This window comes from Miniopterus schreibersii (assembly GCF_964146895.1).
Source record: "Miniopterus schreibersii genome assembly, chromosome: 17".
Classification (NCBI taxonomy): Eukaryota; Metazoa; Chordata; class Mammalia; order Chiroptera; family Miniopteridae; genus Miniopterus; species Miniopterus schreibersii.
Genome location: NC_138117.1, coordinates 26,863,124 through 26,888,805, shown reverse-complemented (window position 1 = coordinate 26,888,805; position 25,682 = coordinate 26,863,124). Strand labels below are relative to the sequence as shown.

General features: G+C 41.9%; 1 protein-coding gene across 13 annotated transcripts in view; it reads left to right on the top strand.

Moving 5' to 3' along the window:
- Positions 1-25,682, top strand: part of EYA1 (EYA transcriptional coactivator and phosphatase 1) — a 281,949-nt gene that overhangs the window by 242,467 nt on the left and 13,800 nt on the right. For all 13 annotated transcript variants that reach the window (XM_081117344.1, XM_081117349.1, XM_081117348.1 and 10 more), the window contains 5 exons: positions 17,737-17,795; positions 17,906-18,066; positions 19,049-19,163; positions 19,280-19,401; positions 23,228-23,328. In XM_081117344.1, coding sequence (XP_080973470.1) covers positions 17,737-17,795; positions 17,906-18,066; positions 19,049-19,163; positions 19,280-19,401; positions 23,228-23,328 — 558 coding nt within the window. The remainder of the gene's footprint in view (positions 1-17,736; positions 17,796-17,905; positions 18,067-19,048; positions 19,164-19,279; positions 19,402-23,227; positions 23,329-25,682) is intronic.

Here is a 25,682-nt window from a genome sequence, read left to right as displayed (position 1 = left end):
TATATACTTTTTTTCAACAAAAAGTTAATTTTTAAAAAGTAATATTTTCAGGAGTATATACATACACACACATAGAGTTTGCTCTCAATTCTGGCTCATAGAAGGCATCCTGTAAATGTAAGTTGAGCAATAAACAAACAGAGAAACAAAAATACTCTAGAATTTTAACATTATTTCTATCTGGGATTTGGGGTTTTATTATATTCTTATTCATACTTCTCTGTGCATTCCAAATTCTCTATAACACATACTTATTTCTTTTATAATCAGGGAAAAAACAAATACTAGTTTTGAAAAGCTGTTTTAATCAATAAAATGAATAATTGATATTATTATAACTCATTAAGAAAAACATAAGTAGATCAATAGAAGAAGTGAGAAAAAGACCTGAATATACAGTTCACAAGAGAAAAGCATTCGAATTGTCAGTGTAAAGAAATAAAGTATTGAATTTCACTTCTAGTAATTGGAAATGTCAAAGAGTAAGTGTTCAGCCTCTTGGCCATCACATTGGAAAGATTTAAAATCAGTAATAGAGTCTACAGTGCAGTAAGATGAACACTGTGTACACCACTGATAAGGATATGAATTGACACACAATTTCAGAAAATTGTATTTATGTACAAATTGACAATATGTATTTAGAGCCTTACTGGACCCATCCTTTTACTGGGTAATTCCACTTTTAGCTTATATTCCAGAGGACTTTTAGGACAGTGAAACCACTCTGTACGATGCTATTATGGTGGGTGCATATCATTACACATTGGTGAAAACCCACAGAATGTACACCGCCGAGAGTGAACCCTAACGCATACTGTGGACTTTGGGTGACGGCAATGCGTCAATGCAGGTTCACTGACTGTAACAGATGTACCCAGTCTGGCGTGAGATGTTGATAACAGGGCAGGTTGTGCATGGGTGGGGGGAGCGGGGATAGGGGTGCATGAGAAATCTCTGTACTTTCTGCCCAGTTTTGCTGTGAACATAATACTTCTCTAAAAAATGAAGTTCATTAAAATTTTTTAAATTATGGAATATTTTAAAAACTGGAGGGAAACGTACTTTTAAAAGCCACCATGATATAATTTCAAGTTTAAAAATGAGCAGTCACAAAAGAAATCATACCATATGATCCTGATTTTAGCATCTATGACATATTAAAAAATAACTGAAGATAATTATATTAAAAAGTTGCTAGTCCAGATGATAGGTTATAAATGCTGTTTCTCTGTGATGCTCTAAAACTTAGGTGCTCGTAGCATTTTTGAATCACTTTATACCTGTTGTTTCTTTATACCTTCGTTCAATAGTTAATAAGTATTTATTGAGTGACTATTAAGTGCTAGGCACGGTTCTAGTTTCTAAGAATGTGAGGATAACTGAGTCGAGGGTACTCACTCTGTGGAGTTGGCACTCTGGAGGGGAAGTAGGAAATATGTGAATAAAATAATTTCAGGTAGAGATAAGAGCTATGAAGAAAATCAAACAGTAATGGAGAAGACATGGCTGGAGTGGAGCGAATTGGCTGAGATGTTCAGGAGGAGGTGTCTCTGAAAAGAGGACCTTGGTGAGGAAACCGCGAAGCTGGGAGGAAGCAGCTGCCACGGTTGATGGCGTGTCTGCTGATGGAGAGCCCTGGACACTGGACGGCTGCGGAGGAAGAGGGGGTGCCTCGGGGAGGGGCCAGGGGGTGAAGGGCAGCAGACAATAAGGGGTTTGCTGCCCAAATTGCCATCTGAATTCCCACAGAAATCCCAGCAGAAACCACAGCAAAATTGGCAGGTTCAGTTGCAAGTGCAGATGGTCCCAGGCATCGTCCTGTCCTGTCCTCTTCTGTCCTGTCCTTTCCTGTCCCATCCCGTCCCATCCTGGAGCCTCTTGCTCTTTCTGCTCTCACACCCTCCACCCCGCCCAGCCTCACGAGGGGCTGCTCACTGCTGGCAGTTAAGCGCTTCTGTGGCTGGTTCCCATCACTCGATGCTGTCCCTCCCTGGAAAATGAGGACACTGGCTTCATGTCAGAAAGACACGTGTTTCTCTGGTTGTGCCGGGTTTTCCTTTCCTCGTCCGATTCCAGCCTCATGTTTTCAAGGAGGGCTCGTGGGCGTAGCTGGCCGCGCGTGCGGCGTGGAGCAGAGCCCCCTCCCTGGGTGCAGCCGGGCGGCCCCTCCACCTGTGGCTCAGCGGGTCTCCCCCCCCCCCGGGCGAAGCAGGAGGCAGGCAGGCAGCGGCTTTACGGGAAGCGATTCCCATGGCAGTCAGAAAGCATCGGCTTTGAGCCAACACCAGCACCGTGAATTCAGTCTTACCATCTCCAGGTTGCGCATGTGGGACATGGAATGGAAGTGGTTGGGTAATAGTAAAGCTCAGGTGGCAACGAGGGCTTCCTGTCCCCAATGTCACTGCACTGAACTTCTCTAGTTGCTCACCAGCTGGTCCTCATGGGCCACAGAGAGGAAGCAGTCGCTTCTTGGTGGTGTCACACGCGGATGTAACACAGCAGAGCCCAGTACCGCTGTTTCCTCTGGTGGATTCTTTGAAAGCTTTGTTTCCCACTGTGTCTTACAAACAGCAGTTATTCAAGCAACCTAGGATCTGTTTAGAAAAAGTTGGGAGATAGGTAGGTAGGTAAATAGATAGGCAGGCAGGCAGATGGTGGACAGACATGTGATTATAAATCCCTGTTGTTGAATAGACAGAAATATCATTCCAGCAGCCCCTGCATTAAAAAGACAAGAGCTCCTGTGGTATAAATGTATTCATGTGCTGCATTCTGGACACTGTGCATGGAGGAGACGAAATATGTCCACTGCCCTCCAGAGAAGCAGAGGAACAATCGTGTCGCAGTGTGCTCTCCACAGTGATGGAGACTCATGGGACAGCAGTAGATCTAAAGGCTGGTGGCTGACCCTATTCAGGGAGAGGTGACAAGGGAGAATGTCAGAAAAATGACTTCCCAAGGAAGTTAGTGTGAGAGTGTGTGACATTTGGGAACAGAGTTTGAGCAAATATAAAGGTCAGAGCCCACGTGGAGCAATCAAGAGATAGGAAAGGGCGAGGAGCCAGATCGTGGACGGCTTTGTCCACTCGGCTAAGGAAGTTGGATTCCATATGAATGCCAAGGGTGACCCTTGGAGAATGGAGATGAACTGTATCATGAGGTCAGAGGAGGCAGTAATCTGGGTGAGAAATCGCCAGGGTTTGTTTGTGGGGACAGAGTGCAGGGGCAGATGTGAAAGCTATTAAGAAAGTCCCCTAGAAGTATTAGGAAATATAGTCAATGTAGGAGGTAGGGAAGCAAGAGTCTTAGTTTCTGGCTTGAGCAATAAGGTAACCATAAAAATAAAAAAAAATCTAAAAAAAAAAACCCACAGGAAAATTAACTGGCTTTGGAAGATGCTACGTTGGATTTTGAGCTGTAGACTCTGACGTCCATGCTGGACATACAGGTAGACTCCAGCGAGCAGTTGTGCATACAGGTCTGAAGCTCAGAAAAGAGAGTTGAACTCAAAGTCAGTTAAGAATTGAACGTGAAATTCGTTAAGATTCCCAGGAAGAATGCACTGAATGAAAAAGAATACTGATCTCAGAGTGGGGGTCCCTTTGTGAAATTTCTTTTGGAAACACAGACTCCTAAGTGCGTATCGCAGCACGTGTGGCCATCGCAGCAGACTGCTAACCAGCCCACGCGTGAAACTGTCCTGGTTTTGCGCAGTCTGTTTATTATGTGGGTGAAGCAGCGGGAGGCGGTGTGGTCTGAGCACAGAGTGAAGGCTTCGGGAATGGAGCCCCGAGTTCAGCCTTCACTCTGACGTGACCTTCTCACAGCCAGTGTTACCCAGCTTCAGGGACAGCACGGGGACACTGAGCACTTAGGAGATACCAGGGGCCCGGAGCCCCGGCCCAGCGCCCGCCACATGGTGAGGCTCACTAAGCAGGAGCGCCTTCCCCTCGCCTTGAATGGAAATTCCACTGCAGCTTTCACAGAGTTGGCTGGGTGGCTGTCAGTTTATTTTAAAATCCTGTGAAATCGACCTTTGGGTGTCACAGATGACAGGCCCTTCGTCCACATTCTTGATTTTGACAGGTGCTCGCTAATCTTCAATCTGGAAGAGTCACTACTTTGTCGAGCCAGATTTTACTCGCTTACCTTCATAGGAAGTTTGCTTAGTCGAGAAAGGAATTCATTTTTTAAATTGACTAGTCAAGAGAAAGCCTGTAACTTCAACTTCCCCCCAGTGTGTTTAAGTTGCAGCCTCTGGAGACGGCTCTCATTTCTGTGCAGCTACAATAGAGCCTCTATCTGGGCTCAGTTCCGTTCAGCATGTTAACGGCATCGCTAAGGAAACGCTTTCGGTCCCGGGTCCTTCTTGCTGCCGATTGTGTGCTACTCCTTTGGCAGGCAGGTGGAGGGCCAGGCAGGGGGGGAGGATGCTGGTTTTGATCAACATGATTTTGTAAACTTATTTGCCTCTTCAAAAATAATTGACTAAGAATTATCTTCCTGTATTGGCATTTTGTCAGAAAGTTAAAGGGAGTCCTTATGTCTGAGATGCCATCCATTTCAATTAGTGGGAATTATTTATTTTAAACACATATTAATGCAGTCCTACTGGACTTGTAGCTAAGATGTCTCTACTAAGCAGAAAATGAATAGCTTGGAAAATTAACAGTTGAAACATAGTGTTCAGCATATGTGTGTGATAAGATTATGTAGTGAAATAAGAATGTTTTCTCCTTTTAAAGTAGTCATTATAACATTTCCTTTAAAAGAGAAGGGAAATTATTTAAATTCTAAATGGCAAAAATGAATAATTCATTCTACTTACAACCACATACCTATTCAAATGGCGAGAAGCAGAAGTCACTCCAGAGACCTAACTGGCCAAGGCCCTATGGAAATTGACAAGGGCATTTCCAGAATCCAAGAGAAAATTTAAAACTTTATATTTAAATTGAGGTAAGAAACAGAAGAATTTTGTAAAACTGTTTTTAGAGATGATAGTAAGCAAGACGGTCATCTTGTTCTCAAGGAGCTTGAAGTGACATGAGCTCAGCATAAGTAGGAGTCCTCAGAGAGATGAGGGTGACATGGAGACTGCCACCGAAGGTCTAGCAGCAGTCCACAGAGCTGTGTGGGGTGGGCTTTAGAGAAGAGAGTTCTAAGCAGAAGGTACGTAATGAACAAGCCTCAAAGATCTGAGTGATTAACAAAATCGTTGAGAATATAACATAGCCTAAAGATATAACCGAATGCCACAAATGCGTCCAAGCATGTGCATCACAGTGAATATTCACGGAAACATTTACTCAGCAATGACTGGGCTATGCACCCAGGGTTTTTAGATGCTTCCCATAGGGTTGTAAGGAGAATGGATAATTGTTGCTCTGCCGAAGTTAACAATCCAAAGAAACATTGGGAACTCTCAGCCACTGCTTGGCTAAAAGAAATATGAAACGTGCATAAAATGGAACAGTATACAGCAATTTAAAAGATAATATAGATGATTAATTGATATAAAAAGGTCTTCATTACATATTGAGTGGAGGGGAAAGTAACTACCAAACACGTATCTGGTTTTTACCTGTCTTTGTAGTGTGTATCCCCTACTAAAATGTAAGCTCTGTGAGGAACATGAGAAACTTTGGATAACTGAGTAACAGGAGGACAGGAAGGATGGTGGAAGGATGTTAGCAGTGGTTACTGCTGAGAGATGCAATTGAAGTTGATTTCTTTATGTATTTTTCTGTTTTGCATGAATTTTCTACATGAGTATGTATCATTTTATAATCAGACAAAATAAATTTATTTTTATAAAACTAGTATTTAACACTTTGGTGACATAATGCAGTAACATTATCAGTTAACTTCCAATTGGGTCATCAGTTTTTTCATAACTAAATCCTGGCTATCAGACTATCTGGAAGGTTTCATTCAGTATCATCTACGTACTTGGCCCACACAGAAAATAAATAGGCAGAAATAAAATCCTATTTAGAAAATAAACAGGGAGAAAAGACACATGAAAAGTTCTCTCTTCCTTCGCAGAGTTTATTGTCTGATAGGATACTTTGAAGTTATCCTCATGTTTTTATTTCTTTATCCATCAAATGTATAGTTTTAGGAAGGATTGGAAATAGCATGTAGTACACCTGACACAGTGCCTGAGACAGAGCAGGCCCTCAGCCACTGTCACTGCCCGTGTGCAGACAGAGTTACAGGCACACGTCAGGGGCTGAGAGAGAAAAGAAAGCAATAGAAGGGTAACAGGGGACATGGTTTTGGCAGGAGAAGAGGAGAGAGAAGGCTATCCAGTAAGCAGTGGGCAAACTGTCGTCTTATGAAGGAGGAAGTGGAGGCTGGGCTGACTGACACCAGGCTGGCAGGCACATGCAGTACGAATGGGGTGTGCAGGACAGACAGCCAGACAGCCTAGACAGGCAAGGTCAAGGCTCAGTGGCATTGGAATATATTCTTTCCAATTTAATTTTTCTAAGGCACTATTCAATACTTTCTGGGTCAAAGACAGAGAGAGAAACAGGAATGATACGTATTGCCTGTCCCCAAGAAGCTTATACTCCAAACATTGGAAATTGTATTTGCTGGGAGAGCAGAACCCACTTTGAGAAAAATGTATCTGAATCAGGTGATGCACAGGACGGGTGGAAAGGAGTAGTAGACATGTGATGAATTCCATTTTCCATCCTCATAGCTGTGTAAGAAATTCACTGTCTTCCCCAAGAGAAAATTATAGCGACACTCCCCTGTACCCTCTCGCTCCAGCTCTTCCCCATGTTTACAAAGCCTTACTGGAAATGCCTGCATCTCATTTATTTTTGCGTGCTGGGTGCCTGGTATGTAAGTAGGTGGCCAGTCATCAGTTGAATGCATGACAAATGAATAGAAGATTACAGAATGTGTGTCTGATATATTTTTAGAGGTATTTCCATAGTTAATATATGACGTATATAACATTAACACCATATTTGTGGTATATAATATAGCATCTTCCTGAATTATATATAAATAACCAGAACATGATTATTTGTTGCTTTAAAAATTAAATCATGGGAAAAGGGGTCGTTTTCTAGGGAGTGAGGATCTGAGTGTGGACAAAATGTTTTCTTAGTTTTCCTTTCTGGCCCCTACGCCTTCTCCCCCTCCCCTGTTGACACCCAGTGGTCTGGGGCACCCCAGAGCTCCTGGTGCTGGAGGAAATTTAGCAGATAGGACAGTTCACACCAAAGTTATGGAGCTTAACTAATGTCCCATTACCTGAAGTCTTCATCTTATAAAAGAAGACTCAAAAGGAATGATTTCAGGGACTGGAATTTCAGACCCACTGATACTTAGAAGAGAAAGGAACTTTTAAAGTAAGGAAGTGCCCCCTCGGAGGTCCTCTCTCCCCCACGAGGGGCTGACAGTGAGAGGAGGTGATGATGGAACCTTCCTGCAGCTCCAGGGGAACCTTTTTTTTTTTTTTAAGTGCCAATGTCCGGTTCTGCATACTTTTCTCTCCGGAGTCAATAATAATTATGTGGCAGAGGAAATCGGCTAGGAGGACGTTTATTAACTTACTAAGAATGTTATTCTGAGCCACATATTTCTTTTATACAAAATCGAGTATTTCTTATCATTATAAAATCATCTGGCTGTATAAGTGAACTAAAATTGATAAATTGATCTCTTTTAAACTTTCTAACTTCACTCCCCACCCCTGCAAAAAAAGTGACTTAAAAAGCCAAATACATTCAAAGATTTTTCTAAGAATTGTATTGACATACGGTTTGCAGTTAAATAAAGATGAATCAATAGACATGGAATGGTCACGGACTGGAACCTTTATTTGTTGCAGATACTTAATTTTAGAGTAAAAAATTGCTCCAGGAAAAAAAAGTACTTCTCTTAAAATATAAAATATGACCTACTCAGTATTACAGCTTTAGTTCATTGTTTTATATGTGATCAAAACAGAAACATTCTGTGCAAATTGAAACTTCTAGTTAAACACTTTGTGAATAAATTAGTATGTGATTCATTTTTTTCAAATTAGTACATTATTTAGTTTTCTTTAAAGGAGGGTTAAAGGAAAGGAACTGCAGAACAGGATAAAAGATTTCCTGTTCATGCTTCTGGATGCAAGTTTGCAATAAAAAGAATGATTTTTATGAGACCGTGATTATTCACAGCAAGACTGGAGTTGGTGCCACTATGGAAAATTCTTCTGTAGTAGGTACGCTCAGCAGGCCTAACAGATCTAACAGAAGGGCGACAGGAGTTACAAAGAACGCTCCTGCCAGTGACAAATTATGTTTGCAAAGCGATGAGCAAACCCATCAAAGGTTGAGAAATCACTTCAGTAAATCAAAGGCTCATTCTTAAGAGTAGTTCAGACTCTACATTTGTAGTAGATATGTGCTGAGCTTTCTTGTTTTTTAAGGTTCTGGATTATTCTGTATAGAGTCAGCCTTTACTATTTCCTCTTGATACTTTATTTTAATGTACATCATACAGTAAAAGTATGTGTGATATTTATACGATAATCGTGTACTACAATGTGACATATTGTCAAACACTAATGCATGGCCCTATTTTGTAGTCAGAAGTATGTAACATTTTCACTGGTTCCTATACAAATTTGTAAAAAGCCAAATCTTATATTAGCTGAACCATAAATGAAGCTCTGCATTTGGGCATAAGCCTTCTTTATAGAGCAGCATGTGGCAGGGGTCTAGAACGCACTGGAACGGCTTGTGCTACTGAACAAAACATACCTTAAACAATAAAAAATGGATCTTGTAGCATTAGATACCAGGCATGCACTGTATATTTAACCTTTTTAAAAAATTATAAGTATTGATATCATTAGATCAAATTTAATATATGCTCTGATTATCAATTAAATTAATCCATTACTTTTAAAGACACAGCATTGAACCATTTTGAATAAGCCCATTTTCTTTTGAAAGCTTGTTTTCAATTCTTTCTGGCTTTCATTAGTAAAGCTTTCTTTCCCTCACCCTAAAGTTCAGAGTGTGAATAAAGACAAATATATTTAATATAATCATGTGGTAAAGAAGGTATTCATGGTGAGAAAGAAGGAACCCCAAGCAGAGTGGAGCTGACATATATTTATTAACACTGTACGGCTCACTAGGAAGGCTCCATCTTCATGTAATTGCTTTGGAATTCTTTGACGACACGCTCAAGTGATATTATCATGACATCTCATTTTCAATGAGCACATTTTAAAAGGAAATGTAGTATAAGAAAATACTACAATGCTTAAAAACATGCTTTTCATCTTTTCTTTAATTATCATTAATAATAAGCTTGATTGTCCTATAAAGTTTCATTTAGTAATATCAAATATTTACCATAACTTCGTGCATAGGTGAATGCATAGCTTAAGCACTTCCGTTTCTCTTTTGCATTAATATGCCATCTGCAGGTACTTTCAGTAAAGATTGTATTCTCTATTTTATGAACATTTGTCTATGCAGAATGATATCGAAATAACTAATATCTTACCTTTGCTGAAACTGCTCTCATTCAAATCCTGGGTTTCGAGCACAGGCACCTACATCTAGCTAATGTAAACATAGTCTAGTAAAATATCTCTCTCATTTAGATAATCCCTACAGGATATTGTAACACTAACTATATTAAAATACTGCTTTGTAAGTAAGAAATAATCATTAAAAGCAGGGTTCATCTCCACAAGTTGCATCTCATTACCAAATCGCAAACATAGATGTTAAAACTCCCCTTAGCAGTTTTTGAGATTTGAAATTTCACCCCGTTGGCTTCTATAGTTGTGTCATCCTGTTCCTATCAAAACAGATCGGGATATTTAAATATTGGCTCACGATTCATGTTGGTGCCGATGCTACGCTGAGTAGAGTGGACATTTAAAGTTAAATTTGCCCAGGTATGTTTTAATTCCCCAACTCGCATTTCCCCAAATTGTCAAAAGTAATGGAGTAGATTTCAAAACCTCCCTTTGTTCATCCCCTGTGCCTAGCCACGGGAAACCTGCCCCCTTTCTTCTGCAAGGAAGCTTTGTGCTGGGAAAGCGAGGGCAACCAGAAGGTCAGGACGTGCACCCCAGACAGGCACGAGGCCCTGCCAGCCCAGCCCCGTGCCACAGTTGAGGGGCTGTGAGCCCAGCCCCTGCCACTCCACGTGGCCTTGCCGCAGGCTTGGCCAGTCGTGAGGATGGGCACCTGAGCACTGCAGTGCAAAAGCTCTTTATTATGTCTGGTCTGTCGAGGGCGAGGGCTCGGATACACTTTTAGAAAGCACATTGTAATGATCTCGTTGCACATCAGTAAGTATAAATACACAGGGCATTGATTGAAGTCTCCACTGTGCAGAGAGAAATCCGCAAGTAAAAACCTGGTTCCTGCAAATGTACTAGCTCATGGACAGACTTTCTTAACCACAGAGCCTGACATACGGAATCTAATTGTCAGTGAATTTGAAGCAGGATTCTTCACATCTTTCCACCAAATGGTTTGTTTCTTGACCACCCTTTGCCCCTACATAGAATTTCTGAATCACGTGGAATCTCTAGGGATGACCCATTTTACCTTCTTTTTCCAAAGAAATGATAAAAATATCCAGGGAGTCAGGAGTTTTTTCCAAAAGCCACTGTGGAAATCACTCCCTTCAAAGCTCTGTCACTCTAGTCCTGGTCACCCTGTAATGCCATATGTACGATTTCGATTTTCTGTGAGAAAGAGGGGAGTGTGGGCAGGTCCACAGGGGAATGTTTCCCCCCTTTACCTTTTGAAGCATTGCTGACCACTTGTCAAAGCTTTCCGGCAATCGGTGTGAGTTTCTCTCTAACATACTGGAAATACTCCTGTATTCTGTCTAATTAAACCTTTCGTTTGTTTAGAAATAAAAGGAAAACTTATTTCTAGTAACGTGTAGATGTCAGAGGTATCCAGCACGTATCTGTACTGTTTAGTGGGGAGTTGGAGTAGGAGATATAATTGCTCGATGACAGATGGGGGAACAGGGGACCTGACTGTCCTTCCCTCCGCCCTGGCCACCTCCAGCTGGTCTCAGCAGATACACTGAGGTAGCGACAGGATGAAACAGCTTGTTCTCCAGAAACTCCTTTCTCCTCCCATTTTTACTTTGTAAAGGAAGGTATTGAAACAATTAGTTGGCAGAATGGTGTTAACTTTCTCCTGGTAAATTTAGAAAATGGGGCAAATAGAGCCTCGGTCAGCAGAATTTGGGCTTGTATAACTCAACTTCTCCCAAGACGTGTTTGTAACATTTTCATATTGTTCCGTTTCATAACAAGCAGCCGGCCTCAGAGTCTTCTCAGAGTCTCTGTTTATTCAAAGACTTCAGGTTTACGTGGCGTTTATGTTTCTAGTGTCGTGTTCAGGGGTGCAGCACCTCAGCATGCTGGCTGCTACGTCACCGTGCTTGGCGCAGAGAGTGAGACCCATTGTGACTGTCTTAATTCTTTTTATTAATTTTCCTAAACTAACTTGAATGGTAGGGTGTATTTTTACATAATTATGGCACAAGTGAACGTCTTGGGGGAAAAGTACAACCGCTACGGTATCAAAGCAGAATAAATATTTGCAGAAAAATTCAGCCATAACTTAATATTTTGCATATGAGCGCTGTACAAAATCGGAGTTATTCCTGGGGCCTGGTCCAAAAGAACATGTCTGTGGCCCGGCCCTGGAAGGCCCTAGATGATGATGATGGATCAGAAAAAGGTCAGCTTGAGTCGCAGTGCCAAGAATAATGACAGACGCGACCAAAAAGGCAGAATAACAGCGCACCCAGAGTTCTGAGAGCGCGCCTGCCTTTGCCGCAGGCGGGGAGGTCGGACCCCATGCTGCTTTCTTCCCACTCCCAGCACCAGAGCCGGGGTTCGGCTGCTCCAGGTGCTGGCCGCTTCTCCCACCGTCCACATGGGCATTTTCTTACCCACGGGCACTTAGATATCTGGAGCTGAGGGCCGCCAGTCACTGAAGCTTGCTGCTAATTTTATTTTTCTCCTCTGCAAAGCACAGGCCAGGGAACATAAAGGGGGGCCACCTGGGGTATGCCCTGGTCCATTGGCTCATGGTGTTTATCTGGATGATGACTGGAGGGGTCCGTGGTGTAGAGCGGAGGTTTGCACGTACCACCTGAGAGCCTTTCTGATCGTGGCCGTCTGCCCTGATTGTGGCCAAATCCTTGTTCCTGGGCCTCAGACCTCCTGTTTGGCGCATGCTGAGTCAAAGTCACACTAATACCTATGCTTCCATATCTACAGTTGTGCTTGGTATCTTCCACCCCTGGCAAAGACTCGGCTAGGCTACCGCAATGGCCTTCCCTCCGAAGTGCCAACTATTTAAAGGCCTGGTGCTGAGAAGGGTGGGGGTTCTACTGGAGGAAAGAGGGCTCCCTTCTGAGCTCCAGGCTGGGGGTGGGGCTGTGGTCACAAATGCTGGGCACAGGCAGGCAGGAGTGGGGCAGACACAGGGGAGGATATGTGTGGGAGCTGGAGTCCCCTAAGCTCAAAACAACTGAAAAGCCACAAAGGACCTAGGTCGCAGCCACCCCACGGAGTGCAGCTGTTTATTTTGTGTGAAATTCACAGGGCCTGGGAAGAAACAGTGAGTTGGGGGGTCAGAGACCCAGCGTCTCAGCATTTGCCTTGCATTACTTCTCTGAGTGTTCTTTTTTTTATATCTGTAAAATAGGTTATAACATTAAATACTATTGTTTCACCACAGATAAGTAACATAACAAAAAATAGGAGTCTGTGTGGAAAATAGGAGTCTGCAGAAAACCCACAGAAGTGTAAAATGTGATCTTAATGATCAAGGGATACAAAGTGTCACATGGGACACTGTTGATCAGTGTCAGCAGGGGGCATATCCCTGTGCTGTAGGACCTTGGAAAACGGAGGACCCAGCCTCAGCCTGGGAACAGTAGGCCTAATACAACATGTAATTTGGGTGATTTGTAAACTTTTCCTAGCACTGGCCCCAAGTCTTCCTTAGATCTGTCTGTGCTGTATGGGTGTATGTGCATCCAGTATGCACCCCTCTCCTGTTCACTTGATACAGAGCCTCTGTGCAAAACATGTTGCTGATTTCGACATCCCTTTGGAAGGCCCTTAACAAAAACTAACTTTTTTCCCCCATCTTGGATCCCTTGCCAGCCCCCATACGAGCTCTTGCATCTGTAATTTGAGGGGTAAAGGAAACTATCTTCAAGAACCTTCCCTCTCAGCTCTCAGGGCTCAGGAGCTGCGTAGTTGCTCTCTGTCTCTATGTCAGGTTTGTTTCCTAGCGAGGACAGCTTCTCCATTGAGTGCCACCTCCCCACCCCCACCCCCACCCCTATCAGAAGTAGAGGTCCAGCACTGACAGGCAGGGCTCACAGAGCTATGTTTTGTTTCTGTTCCCACAGCTTCAGTGATTTCGAACCATCTCTAGCAGTTCACCATTAATCTCTTTATTCAGTTGCTTTCATCGCAGAAGCAACAAGGATAAACTGTGGGCCTTGCTGTCCCTCCCTGATCTAGCAAAATATAACTTCAGTTTCTCAGACCTCCGCCACCCTCTTGGACTGATAAAAGTCAGCCACTCAGCAGGAGGATGTTTCTTTGGGTTCCTGGGAGGCTTTGCAGCATTTACCACCTCGGGAGGTTATCGCCTGTGTTAATTAACTTCTGTCTTTTGTGGTGAACTGTAAGTGCCTTGAGGGCAGGGACTCATAACTTGATTAAACTTCAAAAGCCACGCCCCTTGCTGTTACCAGGCAGCCTGCTTAACTCTTCCCCTCCCAATGTCCTCTTTGCCCCACCCCCACCCCGCCCTCCAGCACAGGAGGCTCCCCTGCCTCGGGACTTTTGCACCTGTTCTTTCCTTGCCCTACAAGGCTCTTGCCCTAGATACCTCCACAGCATTGCACATTTCCCTTGCTGCTGTATTTTTTCTTCCTTAGCACTTAACAGTGTATGACATATTGTACATTTTGTGTATTTTCTTGCTTTGGAGTATCTGCTCCCTTAGAATGTTAATTCCAAAATGGGAAGGACTTTTGTCTGTTAAACGGTATGTCCTTAGCATCTAGAATATAGTAGCTCATTAATAATTGGATACTTGAATAAGTGACAACCTTTCTAAGCTAAGGCACCCATTAGCCAGCAGGGATGGGTGTTGAGTGCAGAATCTACCAGGAGTTCAGGGAATTGCTACTTCTGCCCAGGTGAGGCCCTAGGCCAGACACTGAAACATGTTAAGGGTCCCTTGGGCATCTCAAGCCTCAACAGAACAGATTAATACATAAAATATGCTAAACTGGCTGAACTGGCCCTGGTGGCCCCTAGACATGTGAATGCTGTCCTAGGTTCAGGAATGACTTGAGCTCCTTAAAACCCAATCATAAAATTTTTGGAAGTTTATTTCAAAAGTCCATTTTCAGCACATTCAGTCTTTTTGGAGTAGAAACTTATTTTCCCATGGAATTCTATATGTTCTACTCTCTGTGTATTAAGCACCAAAGTAGGGTGTAGGAACATATTTTGGCACCTAAGAGTATGGAATGCTTCCATCTTCGTCCTCTGTGTCTGGATCCTTCCAGTGGGGCTTTAAACTCTGTTGTTGTTTCGGTGGTTCAAGCCCCTTCTGCTCCCTTCCCTCAGTTGTCTGATTTTTGGATTTAAAACAAATTTGGCAACTAAAAAACAACCAAGTCCAGAAAGCAAAAATGAAAACCTAAAATTAGGCTGTTAAGAAGACAAACAAAAAACAAGATGCCTTCTGGTAGAATAAGAGTGAGGGACAGGGAGTTTCATCCACTAGGAGAAGACAGTTTCAGGGCAGTTTCATCCCCACAGATGAGACCATTTCAGGGGAGTTTCATCCCTGTGGTGGAGAGAGTTTCATTCCCACGGAGGAGACCAGAGCAGACAGTTTCATGAGGTCAGAATGCAGGGACCGGCAGTGTCTAGTGTGAGAGGGAACCCACGCAGCTCTGCTGTGAAGTATTTCAGTGTCCCAATAGTCTCTTATTTTTTCAGGAATTAAAGTTTTTAGTAGGTAAGCATCAAGGTAGTAATATTATAGTTTCTCATTAAAAATGTCTTAAAACCACACATACAGCATATTTCTCAAAACATTTATACCATTATTTGTAAACTCATACAAAGGCTTATAGGTAATGAATCTTCAATATATACTTTATCAATTCGAAATTTGTACAATCTGGTATTTTTCTGTTAAGTGAAATGAGCAACAATTCAAAAACTCATTTAACAGTGGGTGTGTTTTTAATTCCTGAGGTGTGACTTAGGCCTTTTAAAAATGCTCTGAATTTTTGCATCAATTGTCATTAAAATCATACTACAGGCTTTCCTTGTTGCCACCACACCAAGCTTTGCTTTACTCAAATCACTGAGAAGTGAGTTTGGTATTGACACTTAATTAGGGCTAATCAAGATATTGAACAAAACTCAAATGAGGCCTCAGCCTGGGGACAAAAAGTCTCCAATCCAGCCTGCAGGAGAAAACAAACACAGGATGTGGGGGGAAAATAGCAACAATGGAGTCATTAACAGTCATTATTAGATATTGGCTGCTCTGTTAGTAATGGGGATTTACAAGGGCTTTAGTGTAAGAAAAGCCTCTTAACACCCCACTTTCCCAAAGAATTCCCCCCACGCCAGAGTCAGCCTAGTAACTTTAGGTCAACTTGGATTCCTTGAAATCAATTCTTTTTCATGTATCTTTTTCCTCATATAGCTCCTCAACTTTCTCCTGTCCTTTCTTCCAAGAGAGAGAATCACTATGGCTTTTTGGTTTTGTTTGTTTGGGGGAGGCTTTTTGAGGTATGCCTTTTCTGTACCTTAACCAGGCACCCTAAAAGAGTTATTTACCAACAACATTTTTAAAAATTGTATTTCTGACTAGATAGATGGCAGAAACTTCTACTCATGACTTAGAAACTCTTCAAAGCCAGAATAAGTATGTTGTTGGAAAAAAACAACTAGCATTCGTCTTCTGAAAGACGATTAAATGAATAACCCTGAGAAGTTCCCAAACATGTTTTCCAGAAACGGCCTGATCTTCAAATGTGAAACTCGCCGTCCACATGTGAGGCCTCCTGGACTTGCTTTTCCTTTTTTCTTATCGGAGGTTATAGACCTCAGGAGAGCAGGGGAGGGTTACAAGGTCAAAGTCTTTTCCTCCCTAGAACTCGCTTCTTGCTGGGAGCGGGTTGCCTGGAAAATAGATGCTTTAGAGAAGAGGTTGGGGTCAGGGTTTTAATTCTGTTAAGCAACAGCTGGTTTGAGTTTCCTTCCACTTCTATCTCCTGCTCCCTTCCTCACAAATCCATGGAGAGCAAAGAATTTGTTCAGAAGGAACCGGCAACATAAAAATACACCTTCTGTTTCAGTGGGCGCTTTGCGAATGTCATCTTTGTTGCAAATTGAATGTTAAGCACTATGAGCATAGGCTGGATTTTATAAAATGAACTATATACAGAAATGTGACCAGACCTTTAATCAGAAGACCCTTTTAAAATATAGGATGTGTGCCTGGAAATTTCTCTTAATAGCATTTTTGAACTAAAACTTTTAAGGGAAATAAGTATACTGAAGGCCTCTGGGGTATCTGGGGCCCGACTGCTGAGAGAAGACTCATGACTGAAATATTAAAACGTGCCAAGTGTGTGTTACTTGTTTCTGGACTGGAGACCTTGTCTGTCTCTAAATTACTGTGCCTTCATTTGTTCAACAAATGTTTGTTGAATTCTGCTTTGCTGAGTTGTGTGAGATCGGTCATTCCCACAACTATGCATGCTCGGGCTGGGGACCCCGTGGAAAGGTGCGGCTCCTCATGTGCTAACAGGTGCATGAACATGAACTTGGTTCAGTACAGCTTCAGCCCACAGTTACGGCCTCCTAAAGACTTTACACATGGTCTGGGATTTAAAACTCAGGTCTGTTCAAATAACATTTTTCTGTAATAAACTCATAAACCCAATGCTTAAAATGAATACATAATACGAGTGAAACAGTAAAATATAGGAGGAAAAAATAAGTAAATAAACACTGCATGGTTTGATTGTTTTTATTTAGGTTATGAAGTCTCCCATGCTTTTTTCCTCCTACACTTACACACACACACACACACACAGAAAGAGAGAGAGAGAGAATAAAACTCACATCTCTCAAATCAATGGCAAACCAGTAACAGATTTTTTTGTCTGGGCTCCTCAGCACACTGGCCTGGGGCTGTGTTGGTGTGTGGCTCGACAGCAATCAGAGGTCATAATTTCATTGGCAGTTAGCATCAGGTTTAATTTTTCTAGCATGTTACATTTGCCGAAATGTCTGGTTTCAGTTATGCGAAGGCATTGACTGAATCAGCTCTGAGCAGCATGATGTCTTCAGGTACCTGAGGTTTATGGAACACATATGCTAATTGTTTTCAATCACTTTCCTTTCTAAACACAAAAATCTGTTTTCTGCAGCTGAATTGCAGTAGTCCTTAATGACATGCTTGCTGCTTATATCAAAAGAGGACCTGAAGTAGGTAAAAATGTCAATTTAACAAGACTGCCACCTACTGATTGACATAGTTGGAAAACAGTCCAATTAAAGTTGTGGGGGGTTTAAATAGCCGTCTGTGGTTAAAAAAAAAAAAAGTAAATGCTTTTTGAAAAATGACATGTAGCATTTTAATTGCATTTTAGGAATGTGACCAAGTTCATATAGATGATGTCTCTTCAGATGACAATGGTCAAGACCTAAGGTGAGCACGTAGAAATGTGAAGTGACTGACTCCCTTTTATAGTTTAGTTGCTCGGCTAATTAAGATAAACTTTCTTTGGTTAACTTTGGGCTTTTCTTGCATCTAAATAGCACATATAACTTTGGAACAGATGGCTTCCCTGCTGCAGCCACCAGCGCTAATCTGTGCTTGGCAACCGGCGTGCGCGGCGGTGTAGACTGGATGAGAAAGTTGGCTTTCCGCTACAGACGAGTAAAAGAGATCTACAACACCTACAAAAATAATGTCGGAGGCAAGTGACTGTCACCAGTGTCTCACTGGGTTAGTTAAGACAGTCTAGATAAAATTCTCAGAGTATCACACACACTTGTGTCATGCTGTTTTTGGATATAATAACTTTTTTTTTAGAGCAGTTTTGTCTGACCGGTGATTATTCTGCTGTGATTTAGTGACAGGAATATGAGACTAGAGCCAGCTGCCCTGGCAAGTCTAGTCTAGTCCTGGCTCCATAACTTAATTGTAGGCGCGTGACCTGGAGTAGGTTTCTTGACCTCTCTGACATTCAGTTGTCCTTCCAATGAAGTGGATTAACAACCTTTGCACAGATGACTTGAGATGGTGTATAAAGAGCTCCTTCTACGGAGTAGATGCTTGTGTTAGTTTGGATATTTTCACTGTAGTTCAAAATAGCTTTAGCGCAAAAGGGAATACATTGGCTTCATAATGAAAATTTAGGGGTGGTGTTGGTTTCCAACCTGGCTAAATGCAGGTGCTCGAATGATGCCATCAGGAACCTCTTCTCTAATTTTTTCCTTTAGGAGTCATTCTAGGTCAGCCCCTCCCAAAAGGTGGCAAAGATGACCACTGGTCCATCCAGGTTTATAGGCGACCAGTGCCTACATTGGGTGGAGAAATATCTTTCGTAATGGATGCAGCAAAAGTTCCAAGACCTACTTTCACTGGTCAAGCCATGGTCATATGGAAGCCAGAGAGTAGTGGTGGCTTGTTCCAAACTATATGGTTAGAGGGATGGGTGTGAGTAGGCTCCCCCAAAAGATGACTCTGTAACAGAAGAAGAGATGCTAGGAATGCACAGTCAAGAGATGTTTCCTACAGCACTAAATACTTGTCAAATGAAAGCTAACATGTGAAAAATGACTCAGTACACTATAATGCTTGAGGGTGACAGTAGTAGCAGCATTAAATGTTTATTATTTATAAAGTTGAGAAGAGATGTTGGTAAGGAAGTAGTACATGTGCTTTTAAATCCACAGGTCTGCTTGGTCCAGCCAAGAGGGAAGCCTGGCTGCAGCTGAGGGCTGAGATCGAGGCCCTGACGGACTCCTGGTTGACATTGGCCCTGAAAGCACTCACGCTCATTCACTCCAGGTAAGCTCTCCCCCCAGCCACTCATGGTGCCTTTGCTGGCAAATGAGCTGTACTCTTGCTTGTTCATTGTAGAGATTTATTTTTCAAGTCTTTTTTTTTTCTTTCTGTTCTCAAAGGACAAACTGTGTGAATATTTTAGTAACAACGACTCAGCTTATTCCAGCATTGGCGAAAGTCCTGCTCTATGGATTAGGAATTGTCTTTCCAATAGAAAATATTTACAGTGCAACCAAAATAGGTGAGCTGCTTTTGTTTTGTATTACAATCGACTCTTCTCCCTCAGGCTAGTAAAAATGGAAGGCATTAAATTGACTTTTTTTTTTTTCAGAATGCTAGCTGACAAAAAACTAGAAGAATAATTTAACCAATTTTATTGTCAAAATTGGTCTTAGACATCAGGAGAAATATAAATCATAACCCATGTGTTTTATTTAGAAAATTCCACTTTACTGGCTACCATGAAGACCTACGCATTTTAGCTAGAGTCAACTCAGCATCAGTTCTGGATTCTCTTATTTTCCTTCAGGCAACATCCACAAAAATATCTTACAAACTAAAACAAATAGTAGTATAGAAATATACAAAATAGCAAAATAGAAATGAAATAATTCTAATAACAGCTTTATTTAAATTATTATTGCTGGAACTATTTTTTGCTTAATTTTAATTCAACATGTGTAAACCATTGAGTTCTCATTTTTGTTATGGGGATACAAAAAAAATTAAGTTCTGGCAAAAAGGAAACATAGCTGGAGAAAGAAGACTAAAGTGAAATTTAGTTAGAATACAAACCAAGGCAGAAAAAAAGTAGGATTAAAAAAAAGACATGGCTCTTACTCTTAGAGAATTCTCTATCTAGCAGGGGAAGCAGACAGCTAAATAACTATAATATGATAAAGGAATATGTAAATGAGCATTTATCAAGTATTTATTAGAAGCCCAGAACTGTACTAAGCATTTTACATATTAAAATCAATCTTCATAACCTTGGCATTTTACAAATGAGGAAACTAAAGTTTAGAGACTTAAGTAAATTGTTCAAGTTGATAACTAGTAAAGACAAGGGACAAACTAGATCTCTGATTCCAAGGTCCAGGCACCTTTCCACACCCTAGGGAGTCCTCCCACTAATTGCCTGAACATGCACTTCATGAAGAAGTATTTACTTCCACCCAGGAGAAGGCAGAGGGCAAGTGTTAATGAAAGCTAAAGGGGAAAAAATGACATTTGAGCTGGGTATAGAAGGGTAAATATGAGTATACTAAGCAGATGGGCTTGTGACAGCAAAGGGACAGAGAAATTAAAACATGTTCCCTTCTGAGGGACTTGTGAGTGGTCCTGGGTCACTAGTGTGCAGCATTCATGGTAAGCTGAAGCTGGAAAGGTAGACTTGTGTCCAGTCATGAGTGTACTAATATGTCACCCTAATGAGATGAATGCTATTTTAGTGAGTCCTGGGGAAGGGAGAGAAGTATCCTGGTAGGTGGAAAAAAGGTTGTTTTTGTCTGCTCAGCTCTAAAGCAAAAGGGGCAAAAATGGAATCCCTGTAAGTCTAAGTCTCCTTCTGACTACACTTTCACACTTCTCCTTCAAAGTACTTGCTAAGTGATGGCTAAAAACTTGTTTGTATAGTTATTTGTTTATAGTCTGACTTCCCCAACAGATAGTTGAGTCTGTCTCTCTCTCATCATTGTAGCTCTAGTCCCCAGCACATAGTAGGTGCTCAGGAAGTGTTTTTTGAATGAAATGTATAAGTAAATGGTTGTTTATTCTGAAGAAGGCTGATACAGAGGTTTTAGACAACTGAGTCAGTAATGACACTGTTAATTGATGGGGAAATCAGACTTGATTGGAAAGATAAGGGTGTGATCTTATCCATGTTGAGTTTGAAGAGCCTATGTGATACTCAGATAGCTCTGTGAAGTTGGAAATAATGACTGATGCCTCCTGGAAAGGGCCAAGAAGAGAATGCTGGAAAATTCTTATAAGAAAGAAAGGAATTTATCAAATAGAATTCCTAGTAGCCCAATAAAACTAAATTTTTATCTGTTCTCATATTCCATAAGAATAGCCATCAGTTTACGTTAAGTCAGGTATTAATCCCCTCTAGAGCAATACAGAGGAGTCATATTGTGTTTTGTAAACAGGGGTCCAAGGTAAAAGTTTAACAGCACATGAAAGTCAAAACAGATTCCTAAGAAGCACATGGGACAGGAGGGGTATTGCCTTACTTCCCAGAAGAACAAGTAGTGTAATTACATGTCATGCGTGTTGAACTTTAATCTCAAGTACTTTGAAAATGTTAGGAAATTATAACAAGTAAGAATTTTTAATGGGCATTTTGTTTGATATATTGGACTTTATTTTTTTTTCAGCACAGAATACAAATTAGAATTTTAAAAATATGGTAGAAATTATCTTAAAACCCAAGTGGTAGGGCCACATTTCTATGATATTTTTATTAAGAAGAGTAGAAATTGAAACTCCTATAGTTAGTCTAATTTTGCCATAAAATGAGATATAATGTGGGAACTAGTGCAGAAAACCTAAGAATTTTCTGTGTACGCCAATATCAAAGTCATAGGAGGAGATGACTAGTGTCTCATGTAGCAGAGCTATGGTGTTCTTTCAGACAAAAATGCATTGATCCAAATGAAAACTTCAGACAAGACCTCAAATTAACCTCTGATAGTCAGCTTCAGTTTTTTAATCCTTTCTGTACAAAATGTCTACATGGCAGTGAAGCCTACAGGAGACAGCAAACAGGTGAGAATTATTTTGTTCACCACAACTTCACCTTTAAAAACACATTGAGTTTAGCTCTCCATTTCCCACGAAGAGGACACTTTATAAAAAGCCTGCTAACATTTCCCTCCAAGGCGGAAAAGAGTTTCATGACACCCAAGTTCTGGGTTGTATATTTTTGCAGTGAAAATTGCACTTCGTATTTGTTTCTTACAGTGACTTAACATTTCACAGTTTAGTGGGCGACTAAAGCAGCATTGAAATGACATCCTTTGACTAAGGCTGGCCCTGTTTCGTTCTGCCAGATGCAAACTAGAGATTTTAGTGCAAAATGCAAATATAAAGCAGACATTTGTTTAAGCAAACAAGCAATTTGTTCGCGTGTATATCTGATCCTCATTTGAAAGAGATGCAGGCCCCGCTCAGCCATTCACATTTGAAAACTATAAACTGCCCCATTGTCCATTAAAATGACCCCATTGGCAGCCCTGGACTTGGAGCATCAGCTTCTTCTCTGAGAAGCAACAATGGCTGCATTAAGAGCAGGCTGTGCTGACAGCGTAGCCTCCACGGGAGCCCCAACCGAGTCATGACATGGGAAAGATGAAAGATAGATAAAGGTATTCTGTTACCTTGACCCTCTTCTCCTCCAGGAAGGGGCCTTATTGAACATTAGATGTCTGTGGAAGGCAAGCATGATTACCCTGAAGTGCCCCAAATTACCTGACATTTATTTCAGAAACAGGTTGATGAGAATATTTCAGGCAAACGTCTTAGGCTTTGGGGTGTCTTCAGTTCCAGTAGAATCCCAACCTGAAAAATGAACAGATGAGCTCATTCCAGTGTTTGATTTCTCCACCTTTGACATCCTTCTTAATAGCCTTTGGATCAGACGTGATTTGCAGAGTTTGATAGATCATGGAACATTTTTTAAAATCAAGTTAAAATTTGTTGCCAGAATGACATGCCTTTGTTTACTCTCAGCTTGTAGGGAAAAAGCACTACTGCAAAAGACTGCTCACCCCCTCAGATGCTGTCCTGTGACTGACTAGAACCTGCTTTGTAATAAACGAGTCCTTGGGGGAAAGAGTACTAAAATGGTCAAGTTCAAGGGATGGGACATCACGGGGATAATTAATTTACGGTTTGTAATTTATTGTGCTACCCAGATGGCATGTAAAAGCTCTCTTCTAGTTTGCACAAGTAGGTGAGAGTGGAACCAGAGGCATGAAGAAAGCGTTTTAAATAAAAAGCTCAAGCACTGCAACACTTGCGTTACCCAGACTTTACATGTTTTATGGTTTATTTGTGCTCGTTAGGAAAGGAAAGCTGTTTCGAGAGGATAATTCAAAGGTTCGGAAGAAAAGTGGTGTACGTTGTCATAGGCGATGGTGTGGAAGAAGAACAGGGAGCAAAAAAGGTGAGTGGTCCCAGAAATGGCACACTTGCTGCCATTTACTTTTTCTTAGGCCTCAAGATGCTCGTGACTGGGTCATTTACACGTCAGCTTTCTCTGAAACAATTATGGGTGTGTGCAGGACCGTGAGCTCCCAAGGGGACAGCGCAGAATTAAATATGAAGTGGGATTGTGCAGAGGGGCGCGCACAAGCTCAGGGGTCACGGGTGGTTGGTCTTCGCAGAACGTAGACTTTGGTTTGCTGTTTGGTGGCAGAGAAGGCGGCTTCGTGCTGTAGCTGTCGCCGGAACACAGCTCACGTGCCCCCTTCTGCACCCATGGCACACATTGCCGGGTGATTAGAATATTGCTACCTGAGCCTGGATGCAACCTAAGGACCTTCCAAGCGTCACTCAGAAAGGCTCTACCAGGTGGCCAGAGCTGGCTTGCAAAACCATTTGCTGCCCTAGAGTACAGGCCGCCTTTTGGCCACACAGTCGCCACCTGTCCTCTCTTGAGAAATGTTGAGACACGGGGGAAGGGAGCTTGACTCCCAGGTGTCCATAATACTTTTTATTCTTCTGCATCCCTTCAAGTGTAATTCTGTCATTTCCCTTAGTAAAAGCTTCCTCATTGATGTATTTTAAGGAGGAGGGGACCCCATTCCATAACCCGGCCCCCAGGGTCTTCACAAGCTACTAACCACCTCCCTTTCCAGTCTCCCTGACTGCTGCTCCTTACCTGGCGGTCACATTGGTCTGCGGTCACCTCCCTTTGGCCATGCCCAGCACGTCCTCCTGGCAGTTGCCTCTGCTTGGAATGATCTTTTCCCCAATGCCCTACTGTCGTCTTACTTTTCAAAATCCAGTTCACATAGCACCTTTTCTATTTCCCTTGTTTGCAAGAGCTCCGTTACAGTGGCACTCACTTATAGTTGAATTGGAGAAGTTGTAAATGGCTTGGACGCTTGAGCCGGATGGCCTGGGTTTGAATTACAGCTCCGTCGCTTACCAGTTCCGTGATTTTGAGCAAGTGACTTAACTCTCCTCTCTCTTTCCTTATCTATAAGTGGGGATAAGAATCACACCTCGATCACTGGGCTATGTTAAGGTTTAGAGTTAGTTCAGGTGTGTGAAAACCGTATGAAGTGTGCAATAAATGGCAGGCATCGTTATTTGTGTATGTTCCCGTGTCAGCAACAAAGTGTGAGCCGTAGAGAAGTAGGGATCTTGTTTTGCTTGGTTTGTTGTTTGAGACTGTCTTCTAAATATTTTACAACTCCCTAAATCTTGCCACATAAATATAAATACCTATTTATATTTACCCTATAGATATTTCTTAAATTGAAGAGCATTAAATATTTTATGAGATTAACCAATAGAACAATTTTCCTTTCCCTTCCCCACACACTGACTCATAGAAATCACTGTATATTTCCATAAAGGATTCAGCAATTCAGTTCTTCTGGAATACTCTAGTATATACCAGAAATGGCACATAAAGTCACCAGAATATAGATGCAGCAATAAGCATGACATGTGGTCAGCCTTCTCATGGAGTCTGAAGATGACTTAATTCACCTTCAGTGCCTCTGAATTTCAACAAAAGCATAGAAGCTGACCCTAACTCTTTAAATAATGGATTATTTCACTTATGCCCGTAGTTACACAATGTGCCCGGGATTAGATGCTCCCCAAGTGTGATCAGTGCAGGTGGGAACCCACACACTTCAGATCCAGACGAGCTTGATGCTGAGCAGGATTTGTCATGTAAACACTAGTTCTTACATTCCAACTTCACCGATGCCCAACCACCACTGTCATTAGGTACATCTGTTAGCTCTTTGGGCTGTCTTCATAGAATGAAATCTTTCCCAGACTAAGTTTAGAACACCCAAAACAACCCTGGGGAGTGAGAGAGACTGTTTGGTGGGAATCCAGACTCAGTCTTTTTCTTGAGAAAGCCTCTGGACTCTCCTAGACAGGACCTCATTCCTAGACAGGACCCCCTGGTGGAGAGAGGGACATGGAATCGATTTGCACCTCTGAGCCGAGTAGAACTGAAGAGCAGCATTTCATGCCAGTGTGGCCCAGGGCCGAAAGTGAGAATCTGCTTTCCAGGCTTGTCTTTCTCCATCTGTATTTACCAAGAAGTTTTCTTTTCAGGAGAAGGTTGCCAAAATGTGGCTTTTTAGCTTGTGGTAGACAGAAGGATGCTTATGAAAGTGACAGCTTAAACTGCAAGGAACACAAGTGAAATCCTTGGGGCCCTATGAAAGTTTCTATGGGGGAGTCCCCCCTAAATCTTTCTAAGCAGTGTGTTCCTTAGATGCTTGGCCTGGGTGAACACAACATCCAAGTAAAGGAATTCTTGGTTTA